General features: G+C 46.4%; 1 protein-coding gene across 2 annotated transcripts in view; it reads right to left on the bottom strand.

Annotated features, from left to right (window-relative positions):
* The window catches only part of hook3 (hook microtubule-tethering protein 3), a 79,703-nt gene that overhangs the window by 26,447 nt on the left and 41,504 nt on the right, over positions 1 to 11,752 (bottom strand). For both annotated transcript variants that reach the window (XM_081367225.1, XM_081367226.1), the window contains exons 12-18: positions 11,483 to 11,593; positions 11,117 to 11,201; positions 10,169 to 10,238; positions 9,897 to 10,037; positions 7,925 to 8,012; positions 5,693 to 5,727; positions 5,527 to 5,609 (exon numbers count right to left, since the gene is read on the bottom strand). In XM_081367225.1, the coding sequence (XP_081223351.1) occupies positions 5,527 to 5,609; positions 5,693 to 5,727; positions 7,925 to 8,012; positions 9,897 to 10,037; positions 10,169 to 10,238; positions 11,117 to 11,201; positions 11,483 to 11,593 (613 nt within the window). The remainder of the gene's footprint in view (positions 1 to 5,526; positions 5,610 to 5,692; positions 5,728 to 7,924; positions 8,013 to 9,896; positions 10,038 to 10,168; positions 10,239 to 11,116; positions 11,202 to 11,482; positions 11,594 to 11,752) is intronic.

The raw sequence follows: 11,752 nt of genomic DNA, 5'->3' as shown, positions 1-11,752 counted from the left end.
TGAGAGTGAGTAGACGTTAGCGTGTCGTGATGTGAGAGTGTGTAGACGTTAGCGTGTCGTGATGTGAGAGTGTGTAGACGTTAGCGTGTCGTGATGTGAGAGTGTGTAGACGTTAGCGTGTCGTGATGTGAGAGTGAGTAGACGTTAGCGTGTCGTGATGTGAGAGTGAGTAGACGTTAGCGTGTCGTGATGTGAGAGTGAGTAGACGTTAGCGTGTCGTGATGTGTGAGTGTGTAGACGTTAGCGTGTCGTGATGTGAGAGTGAGTAGACGTTAGCGTGTCGTGATGTGAGAGTGTGTAGACGTTAGCGTGTCGTGATGTGAGAGTGTGTAGACGTTAGCGTGTCGTGATGTGTGAGTGTGTAGACGTTAGCGTGTCGTGATGTGAGAGTGTGTAGACGTTAGCGTGTCGTGATGTGAGAGTGTGTAGACGTTAGCGTGTCGTGATGTGAGAGTGAGTAGACGTTAGCGTGTCGTGATGTGAGAGTGTGTAGACGTTAGCGTGTCGTGATGTGAGAGTGTGTAGACGTTAGCGTGTCGTGATGTGAGAGTGTGTAGACGTTAGCGTGTCGTGATGTGAGAGTGTGTAGACGTTAGCGTGTCGTGATGTGAGAGTGTGTAGACGTTAGCGTGTCGTGATGTGAGAGTGTGTAGACGTTAGCGTGTCGTGATGTGAGAGTGTGTAGACGTTAGCGTGTCGTGATGTGAGAGTGAGTAGACGTTAGCGTGTCGTGATGTGAGAGTGTGTAGACGTTAGCGTGTCGTGATGTGTGAGTGTGTAGACGTTAGCGTGTCGTGATGTGAGAGTGAGTAGACGTTAGCGTGTCGTGATGTGAGAGTGAGTAGACGTTAGCGTGTCGTGATGTGAGAGTGTGTAGACGTTAGCGTGTCGTGATGTGAGAGTGTGTAGACGTTAGCGTGTCGTGATGTGAGAGTGTGTAGACGTTAGCGTGTCGTGAGAGTGTGTAGACGTTAGCGTGTCGTGATGTGAGAGTGTGTAGACGTTAGCGTGTCGTGATGTGAGAGTGTGTAGACGTTAGCGTGTCGTGATGTGAGAGTGTGTAGACGTTAGCGTGTCGTGATGTGAGAGTGTGTAGACGTTAGCGTGTCGTGATGTGAGAGTGTAGACGTTAGCGTGTCGTGATGTGAGAGTGAGTAGACGTTAGCGTGTCGTGATGTGAGAGTGTGTAGACATTAGCGTGTCGTGATGTGAGAGTGTGTAGACGTTAGCGTGTCGTGATGTGAGAGTGTAGACGTTAGCGTGTCGTGATGTGAGAGTATGTAGACGTTAGCGTGTCGTGATGTGAGTGTGAGTAGACGTTAGCGTGTCGTGATGTGTGAGTGTGTAGACGTTAGCGTGTCGTGATGTGAGAATGTGTAGACGTTAGCGTGTCGTGATGTGAGAGTGTGTAGACGTTAGCGTGTCGTGATGTGAGAGAGTGTAGACGTTAGCGTGTCGTGATGTGAGAGTGTGTAGACGTTAGCGTGTCGTGATGTGAGAGAGTGTAGACGTTAGCGTGTCGTGATGTGAGTAGACGTTAGCGTGTCGTGATGTGAGTGTGAGTAGACGTTAGCGTGTCGTGATGTGAGAGTGTGTAGACGTTAGCGTGTCGTGATGTGAGAGTGTAGACGCTAGCGTGTCGTGATGTGTGAGTGTGTAGACGTTAGCGTGTCGTGATGTGAGAGTGAGTAGACGTTAGCGTGTCGTGATGTGAGAGTGTGTAGACGTTAGCGTGTCGTGATGTGAGAGTGTGTAGACGTTAGCGTGTCGTGATGTGAGTGTGAGTAGACGTTAGCGTGTCGTGATGTGAGAGTGTGTAGACGTTAGCGTGTCGTGATGTGAGAGTGTAGACGCTAGCGTGTCGTGATGTGAGAGTGAGTAGACGTTAGCGTGTCGTGATGTGAGAGAGTGTAGACGTTAGCGTGTCGTGATGTGAGAGTGTGTAGACGTTAGCGTGTCGTGATGTGAGAGTGTGTAGACGTTAGCGTGTCGTGATGTGAGAGTGTGTAGACGTTAGCGTGTCGTGATGTGAGAGTGTGTAGACGTTAGCGTGTCGTGATGTGAGAGTGTGTAGACGTTAGCGTGTCGTGATGTGAGAGAGTGTAGACGTTAGCGTGTCGTGATGTGAGAGTGTGTAGACGTTAGCGTGTCGTGATGTGAGAGTGTGTAGACGTTAGCGTGTCGTGATGTGAGAGTGAGTAGACGTTAGCGTGTCGTGATGTGAGAGTGTGTAGACGTTAGCGTGTCGTGATGTGAGAGTGTGTAGACGTTAGCGTGTCGTGATGTGAGAGTGTAGACGTTAGCGTGTCGTGATGTGAGAGTGTGTAGACGTTAGCGTGTCGTGATGTGAGAGTGTGTAGACGTTAGCGTGTCGTGATGTGAGAGAGTGTAGACGTTAGCGTGTCGTGATGTGAGAGTGTGTAGACGTTAGCGTGTCGTGATGTGAGAGTGTGTAGACGTTAGCGTTTCGTGATGTGAGAGTGAGTAGACGTTAGCGTGTCGTGATGTGAGAGTGTGTAGACGTTAGCGTGTCGTGATGTGAGAGTGTGTAGACGTTAGCGTGTCGTGATGTGAGAGTGTAGACGTTAGCGTGTCGTGATGTGAGAGAGTGTAGACGTTAGCGTGTCGTGATGTGAGAGTGTGTAGACGTTAGCGTGTCGTGATGTGAGAGTGTGTAGACGTTAGCGTGTCGTGATGTGAGAGTGTAGACGTTAGCGTGTCGTGATGTGAGAGTGTGTAGACGTTAGCGTGTCGTGATGTGAGAGTGTGTAGACGTTAGCGTGTCGTGATGTGAGAGAGTGTAGACGTTAGCGTGTCGTGATGTGAGAGTGAGTAGACGTTAGCGTGTCGTGATGTGAGAGAGTGTAGACGTTAGCGTGTCGTGATGTGAGAGTGTGTAGACGTTAGCGTGTCGTGATGTGAGAGTGAGTAGACGTTAGCGTGTCGTGATGTGAGAGTGTGTAGACGTTAGCGTGTCGTGATGTGAGAGTGAGTAGACGTTAGCGTGTCGTGATGTGAGAGTGTGTAGACGTTAGCGTGTCGTGATGTGAGAGTGTGTAGACGTTAGCGTGTCGTGATGTGAGAGAGTGTAGACGTTAGCGTGTCGTGATGTGTGAGTGTGTAGACGTTAGCGTGTCGTGATGTGAGAGTGTGTAGACGTTAGCGTGTCGTGATGTGAGAGTGTGTAGACGTTAGCGTGTCGTGATGTGAGAGTGAGTAGACGTTAGCGTGTCGTGATGTGAGAGTGTGTAGACGTTAGCGTGTCGTGATGTGTGAGTGTGTAGACGTTAGCGTGTCGTGATGTGAGAGTGTGTAGACGTTAGCGTGTCGTGATGTGAGAGTGTGTAGACGTTAGCGTGTCGTGATGTGTGAGTGTGTAGACGTTAGCGTGTCGTGATGTGAGAGTGTGTAGACGTTAGCGTGTCGTGATGTGAGAGTGTGTAGACGTTAGCGTGTCGTGATGTGAGAGAGTGTAGACGTTAGCGTGTCGTGATGTGAGAGTGTGTAGACGTTAGCGTGTCGTGATGTGAGAGTGTGTAGACGTTAGCGTGTCGTGATGTGAGAGTGAGTAGACGTTAGCGTGTCGTGATGTGAGAGTGTGTAGACGTTAGCGTGTCGTGATGTGAGAGTGTGTAGACGTTAGCGTGTCGTGATGTGAGAGTGTAGACGCTAGCGTGTCGTGATGTGAGAGTGAGTAGACGTTAGCGTGTCGTGATGTGAGAGTGTGTAGACGTTAGCGTGTCGTGATGTGAGAGTGTGTAGACGTTAGCGTGTCGTGATGTGAGTGTGAGTAGACGTTAGCGTGTCGTGATGTGAGAGTGTGTAGACGTTAGCGTGTCGTGATGTGAGAGTGTAGACGCTAGCGTGTCGTGATGTGAGAGTGAGTAGACGTTAGCGTGTCGTGATGTGAGAGAGTGTAGACGTTAGCGTGTCGTGATGTGAGAGTGTGTAGACGTTAGCGTGTCGTGATGTGAGAGTGTGTAGACGTTAGCGTGTCGTGATGTGAGAGTGAGTAGACGTTAGCGTGTCGTGATGTGAGAGTGTGTAGACGTTAGCGTGTCGTGATGTTAGAGTGAGTAGACGTTAGCGTGTCGTGATGTGAGAGAGTGTAGACGTTAGCGTGTCGTGATGTGAGAGTGTGTAGACCTTAGCGTGTCGTGATGTGAGAGTGTAGACGCTAGCGTGTCGTGATGTGAGAGTGAGTAGACGTTAGCGTGTCGTGATGTGAGAGTGAGTAGACGTTAGCGTGTCGTGATGTGAGAGTGTGTAGACGTTAGCGTGTCGTGATGTGAGAGTGTAGACGTTAGCGTGTCGTGATGTGAGAGTGTGTAGACGTTAGCGTGTCGTGATGTGAGAGTGTGTAGACGTTAGCGTGTCGTGATGTGAGAGTGTGTAGACGTTAGCGTGTCGTGATGTGAGAGTGTAGACGCTAGCGTGTCGTGATGTGAGAGTGAGTAGACGTTAGCGTGTCGTGATGTGAGAGTGTGTAGACGTTAGCGTGTCGTGATGTGAGAGTGTGTAGACGTTAGCGTGTCGTGATGTGAGAGTGTAGACGTTAGCGTGTCGTGATGTGAGAGAGTGTAGACGTTAGCGTGTCGTGATGTGAGAGTGAGTAGACGTTAGCGTGTCGTGATGTGAGAGTGTAGACGTTAGCGTGTCGTGATGTGAGAGTGTGTAGACGTTAGCGTGTCGTGATGTGAGAGTGTGTAGACGTTAGCGTGTCGTGATGTGAGAGTGTAGACGCTAGCGTGTCGTGATGTGAGAGTGAGTAGACGTTAGCGTGTCGTGATGTGAGAGTGAGTAGACGTTAGCGTGTCGTGATGTGAGAGTGTGTAGACGCTAGCGTGTCGTGATGTGAGAGTGTGTAGACGTTAGCGTGTCGTGATGTGAGAGTGTAGACGTTAGCGTGTCGTGATGTGAGAGTGAGTAGACGTTAGCGTGTCGTGATGTGAGAGTGTGTAGACGCTAGCGTGTCGTGATGTGAGAGTGTGTAGACGTTAGCGTGTCGTGATGTGAGAGTGTAGACGTTAGCGTGTCGTGATGTGAGAGTGTGTAGACGTTAGCGTGTCGTGATGTGAGAGTGTAGACGTTAGCGTGTCGTGATGTGAGAGTGTGTAGACGCTAGCGTGTCGTGATGTGAGAGTGTGTAGACGCTAGCGTGTCGTGATGTGAGAGTGTGTAGACGTTAGCGTGTCGTGATGTGAGAGTGTAGACGTTAGCGTGTCGTGATGTGAGAGTGAGTAGACGTTAGCGTGTCGTGATGTGAGAGTGTGTAGACGCTAGCGTGTCGTGATGTGAGAGTGTGTAGACGTTAGCGTGTCGTGATGTGAGAGTGTGTAGACGTTAGCGTGTCGTGATGTGAGAGTGTAGACGTTAGCGTGTCGTGATGTGAGAGTGTGTAGACGTTAGCGTGTCGTGATGTGAGAGTGTAGACGTTAGCGTGTCGTGATGTGAGAGTGTAGACGTTAGCGCTGGAGAACGAGACAGACACGGAGGACGAGCTCGAGGCTTCAGTGATGGTCTCACCGCTGGAACTGTGTTTGTTCTCCAGATCCTCGATCTCGGAGCTCTTCTTCTGAAGCTCGTTAGTGGCGTCCCTTAGTTTCTCTCTAAACACCAAGAACAAACACATCCTCAGTCAGTGATGATGACCTCGCGGTGCCGAACATGACCGAGGTCAGCTGATACTCACAGCTGCTCCTGACACTTCCTCTTCATCATCACCGTCTGAAACAGAAGATGTTACACTCATGAGCTCGTGTGGAACTGCAGCGCCTCCTGCTGGACACTCACACACTGCAGCGTCACCAGCCCTTCCCAGTGTGCACTGCTGAGTGTGTGTTGAAGAGCTGGTGCTGTGGTCCAGCAGGGGGCGCTGGCGAGCTCAATCACCATCACCAGACGAACACACAGAGACTGTAGGTCAGGGGTCGGCAAGTACGTTTGGCTTAATTTAAGAAATGAATTGATGAAAAACGCAGCTAGAATTGGCTGTGACACTGTTAGTGTGTTTGAGATGCGGAATGGGTAAAAATAAGGATTTGAATCATTAATGGCATGTTGGAGTCGAACTATGATTTATTTCCTCTTTCCATATTGTGAATAACAAATGTGTCTCGTTTTAAGAGTTTTAAGAGAGATGATCACAGCTAAACTAGTGAGAGAATGGCAGAGGAAAGCTGACAGGCATATAGAGAAGACGAAAGACAACTGTGTGTGTGTTCATCCTAACTAGTGTTGTGAGTGTAAAGCCGTTGTCTGATCACCGAAGCGATCCACACACTCTTCTGAATCTCTTTCAGAACTTTTTTAATTAAAAGCTCTCAATTCATCTCAACATAAAACATTGCTGCAGAAACGTCCTCGTTCTTTTATTTTGAAGGCAAAATCACTAAAGACGAAGTGTTGCTGTCATTCAGATTCAGATACAATTAAATGTTTTGCAATCAGACTAAATGTGAGTGATATCTAAGTTTTTTTTTTTTACCATATTGGAATCGAAATTCGATCTTTCCTTCATAAAAGTGAATATCAGAAAAAAATCCATATTTAAAACTTATGATGGACTTCCAAACAGAAACAGCCATTCACTGCCATTATAAAGCTTGGAAGAGCCAAGACATTTTTAATGTAACTCTGATTGTCTTCGTCTGGAAGAAGAGTGTCATACACACCTAGGATGGCTTGAGGGAGAGTAAATCATGGGCTAATTTTCATTTTTGGGTGAACTATCCCTTTAAGTCTGGTAAACGCGGTTTGCTTGCATTGCCGGGTTATTGGTTTGCATGGTGAATCAACAGGCTGATTTGTGGGAGTTCTCAGCGCATGTACACATGCTGAATGACTGACAATCAAACTCAGCCTTGCTGAAGATGCAGGACGATCAAACACCCGATCATCTGAGAAACACCTTCAGGATCACATTCAACAGGAAAGCCCAGCCAGAGCACTTCAAATCATCACTGGTGGACCCATCATGCTCAGATTATTGGCCTGATGATGCGGCGGCGTGCTCGTTCCGTGACACACGCGTGTTTGAGATGCACATGCGGTCACGGGGGAAACAAAACAAAGCTGCAAAATGCCTGGACTGTACTTACAGCAGACTGAGAGAGGTGTGAGGAGAGCAGACCTGAGTCAACAGACGCCTGTCTCACACACACACACACACACACACACGGATGGTGATCAAATGAAGCAGACAGTCAGACTAAAGTAACGGACACACGTGTGCTTCTGATGATGATGATGATGATGATGATGATGAAGGCATCACTCAGCAGGACGACCAATGGCAGGCCTGGATCATGCTACATCATGAGTGACATCACAGTGAAGAGAGAGATGTTAGTACACACACACACACAGCAGGCGTTAGTGCGACACACACACGTGATGGAGCCGTTACAGAGGTCAGTGTGTATCAGGGTTAGTCGCGTTTAAACGTGCCGTTGACTAGAACTATTAAAGACATGTTTGTTCATTGAAATAAACCTGGAAGAAAATAAATCTTAGAAAACTGAAATAAGAAGAAGAGTTCAGAGTCATGAGGACCGAGCGAGTGTGTGTGAACGATGAGCGAGTGTGTGTGAACGATGAGTGAGTGTGTGTGAGTGTGTGTGAACGATGAGCGAGTGTGTGTGAACGACGAGCGAGTGTGTGTGAATGATGAGAGAGTGTGTGTGAACGATGAGCGAGTGTGTGTGAAAGATGAGCGAGTGTGTGTGAACGACGAGCGAGTGTGTGTGAAGGATGAGAGAGTGTGTGTGAACGATGAGCGAGTGTGTGTGAACGATGAGCGAGTGTGTGTGAAAGATGAGCGAGTGTGTGTGAACGATGAGAGTGTGTGTGAGCGAGTGCTTTCGGCCCCATCACAGCCAATCAGACGCACAGCAGGAGTAATGATGATGATGTCATGACTCACATCATCAGCTTTGGATCCCTGTTCCTGAAGAGATCTCTGCAGCTCCTCCACCTGAGACTGACCCGCCAGCAGCCTCTGATTGGCCAGCCTGAGACACACACACACACACACACGTTTAGTTCATTCATTACACGTGTAACTCTGCTGTGTGTGTTTGTGTGTGTGTGTGTGTGTGTGTGAGTGTGTGTGTGTGAGTGTATGAGAGTGTGTGTGTGTGTGTGTGTGTGTGAGAGAGAGTGAGTGAGTGTATGAGTGTGTGTGTATGAGTGTGTGTGTGTGTGTGTGTGTGTGTGTGTGTGTGTGAGACCAAGTTACATTTATTTGTGCAGCGTTTTTCACAACACACATCGTTTCAAAGCAGCTTTACAGAATATCATGATGTTAATGTTTATAATATCTTTATAATATCTTAATATCTCCATGCCTTATGCTGTTGCCTTTGGCTTGCTCAGTTGGGGATATTTGGGGATATTTAATTTAATTAATCAATCAACGATACTATTGATCAGCATTACCAAACGTAGACGTTCCACTAGAAACAAACATTGATGTATTGTTTTAATTTATTACTGTGAAGCTGCTTTGATACAACCTGTGTTGTGAAAAGCGCTATATAAATAAACTTGACTTGACCTTATAGACACATTTATCAGATAGAGCTGGACGACAATATAGTAGTTACATTCTGAGACTATATAAACAATTAAGCAGTTGCTGTATAGTATCGCTTTAGTATAGCTTTAAGTGAATGAACCATGTATGCAGATAAAGTTGGATATACAGTATATATATATATATATATATATATATATATATATATATACACAACATTATATACACAACATTATATACACAACATTACACAGAGAGCTGTGCGACTCCCTTTCACCGACTGTAATGATGCTTTTCCACAGTTATTTACACTGTAAATTTAGCAAAGCATTTATATTTCAATTTTAAAAAATGAGTGTACATCTGTAAGACTGTGGGCTCTATCTCACAGCCGGCGCAGAGCAGCGGCAAGCCGACGCAAGTGTGTGCCGCTAGTTCCAGCCCGACGCAGTTTTCATTTTCACGTCCTGCGCCGCGATGTTTAAATAGCGAATGCATCTGTGTGTGCATGAGCTGCTGGTCTGAGGACGAGTGTGTGTTCTGCGCAGTGTTGAGGAACACAGATACACTGAGCCGCTGACCGACTGAACCTACTCTAAAGCCAATGGCAATATTTCTTTAGTTATGTAAAAAGCGCGTTAGTAATGCGCACCTATAGGCGGGTCCACAGCACACACACACACTGCTTATTACACACACACTTTGCTTATTACACACACACTCTGCTTATTACACACACAGGGACGCACAGCAACACACAAACATGCCAAATATTTAAAATAAAAGGATTACAATGTAAAATATTATTATTGTGTACGTAAAGATATGGTGAATCCGGCTTGTCCCGTAGATGTTCTGCTAGCGCACTTTGACCTCGCGCACGAGCAGATCCGTTTGCGCTCTGGAGACGCGTTCGGTCTTTCCACGATCAGAGTCCGTCATGTGAATCCGCCATGGAGCGCAACTGGCATTTAAAGGAAACGGGAGACGAGACTCTGATTGGTTTAACGCACGTAAATCCCAAAACACACCCATTACTCATTAAGAGAATAGAGATGACCCTTTTAGACCAGCGCCGGGAGCACCGACCATTTGTCCCGTCGTTCAATTAGCAAAAGTGGATTCGGACGCGCACTAAGTGAACTTGCGCCCTGCGCTTTAGACCATGAGCTCAGATCGTTAAAACAGGGCCCTATAAGTGTTACGTTACTTCGGCATTAGACTACAGTAAACGCTGCCGATCCTGATCCTGAGGGAGAGACCGCTACTCCATGTTTCCCTCTTTTGGAGAGTCACAGAAATGCTATTGTGGATTAGTTAGAGCAAATGGAAGTCGGTCCTAAGTTCATGAGTTCTGAACCTGTTCTCGGTCTCCAGCTCGTTCTTCCGGCTGTTGGAGTCCTCCAGTAAACTCTGCAGGAGAGCGATCTGCTCGTTATCCGAGCCCTCCTGAGCCAGCTTCAGCATCTTATTCTCATGCTGCAGGCGGATCATGCGCTCCCTGAGGACACACACACACGCACACGCGCACACACACACACGCACGCACACACACGTTCATATACACCAGTGGTTCTCAAACTTTTTCCAAAAGTGGTTTAGAGAGCCACTGATATACAGTATTTCACCCACCGGATCTCTGGTGTGACGATCTCTGCAGCCAGCGAATCAGACGGCTCGTTACTGCCCAGCGGCACCAAACCTGAGGACACACCAGTGATCAGACACACGGCTGCACATCAGACAATTATAATTATATATATATATATAAAACAGACTTTACGTCCTTAAAACTCATCCTTCCCTCGAGGGTCAAAATGACCCGAAGCCCTAAAATTATACTGAATTATTTTTTTTGTCCAGAAAGCTTATTTTATTTCATTCTGTTAACATCTTTTCTATTTGTAATGCAATATTTTGGAGATGTTTTGTTATTTTTTACTTTATTTACCTTTAAATGACTAGATTTGATCAATAAATAATAAATAAATAGTAGTTTGAACACATTCCTCACATTCTTTCAACTTAAATTCAAAATACCTCATAATTTCATGCATAACTTTTTAACTCAGCTCTAAATATCTTACATTGTGTGTCTTTGCCGATCTCTAGTGGATAATAATAATATAAGATGATATTTCATGACTCTAGATGGGCTTATATCTCTATATGGAGTAAACGAGCTGTTCCTCTGGGTCCTAAAGCCAGTTTCTCTTCAGTCTGCATCAGATACACATGTAGACATTATAAAATCATTTTTTGGTAAAGTTTTAGCATTTTTAGTTTGAACTTAGAGCATTTTTAGGTTTTTCTGTGTGAACTGAAGCATTCCTCACATTCCATTCATTCCTGAGGGCATCCTTGACCCGAGGATTTCTTACTTTTTTTTTATTTCAACCACAAAACTCCTTGAATCCATTAAAAACAATTGCGTATTCGTGGTTCAAGTGCGACAAAAATCCTGGAGTCTTGGACCCCCTGATGAACACTCAAAGTTTTTACATTTTTCTCAAATATTTTCCGGGTCAAAATGACCCGAGTGAAGGATGTTGATTACATATGAGACTGAGTGTGTGTCACCTGAGGTCAGCTGAGACTCTTGCGCTTTAACACACTTCAGCTCCTCGATCGTCTCCTTCAGGGAGTCTCGCTCCGTCCTCATCCGCTACACACACACACACACACACACACACACACACACACACACACACAATCTGAACTGCTGCATGAATAAACATCACTTCTCACTGAGAAACAGACAGGAGCTGAGGATGATGATGACAGACTAAAGCAAGAGCAAGATATGAGCGCTAGTGACTAAAATAACAAGAGAAAAGATGATAATATATAAAGTACAGAAACACAGCAGACTCGTATCTCATATCTCATCATTAGTGCAGCGGTTCCGGTTTAATAACGCCAGATTAAATCAAGCCGTTCTCTCACGTCTTTCTCCTTCTGAAGCGAATCGACTTTCTCCTTCACTCGTTTATACTCAAACTCCATCTTGTCTGCTTTCTTGGACTCCTCGGAGAGCTTGTTCTGCAGCTCCACCACCTGAAACACACACACACACACACACACACACACACACACACAGGTGTAAGAGATTAACACTACAGCAGCAGCAACACTAATATTCCACTGAGGATGAATGACTCTGTGTCTGTGAGCTGAAGTGTGTGTGTGTCTGAACTAGTGCTGGTACGATTCCTC

This window comes from Scardinius erythrophthalmus, assembly GCF_964197995.2.
Source record: "Scardinius erythrophthalmus genome assembly, chromosome: 5".
Lineage (NCBI taxonomy): Eukaryota > Metazoa > Chordata > Actinopteri > Cypriniformes > Leuciscidae > Scardinius > Scardinius erythrophthalmus.
This window is presented reverse-complemented; position numbering and strand designations above follow the sequence as displayed.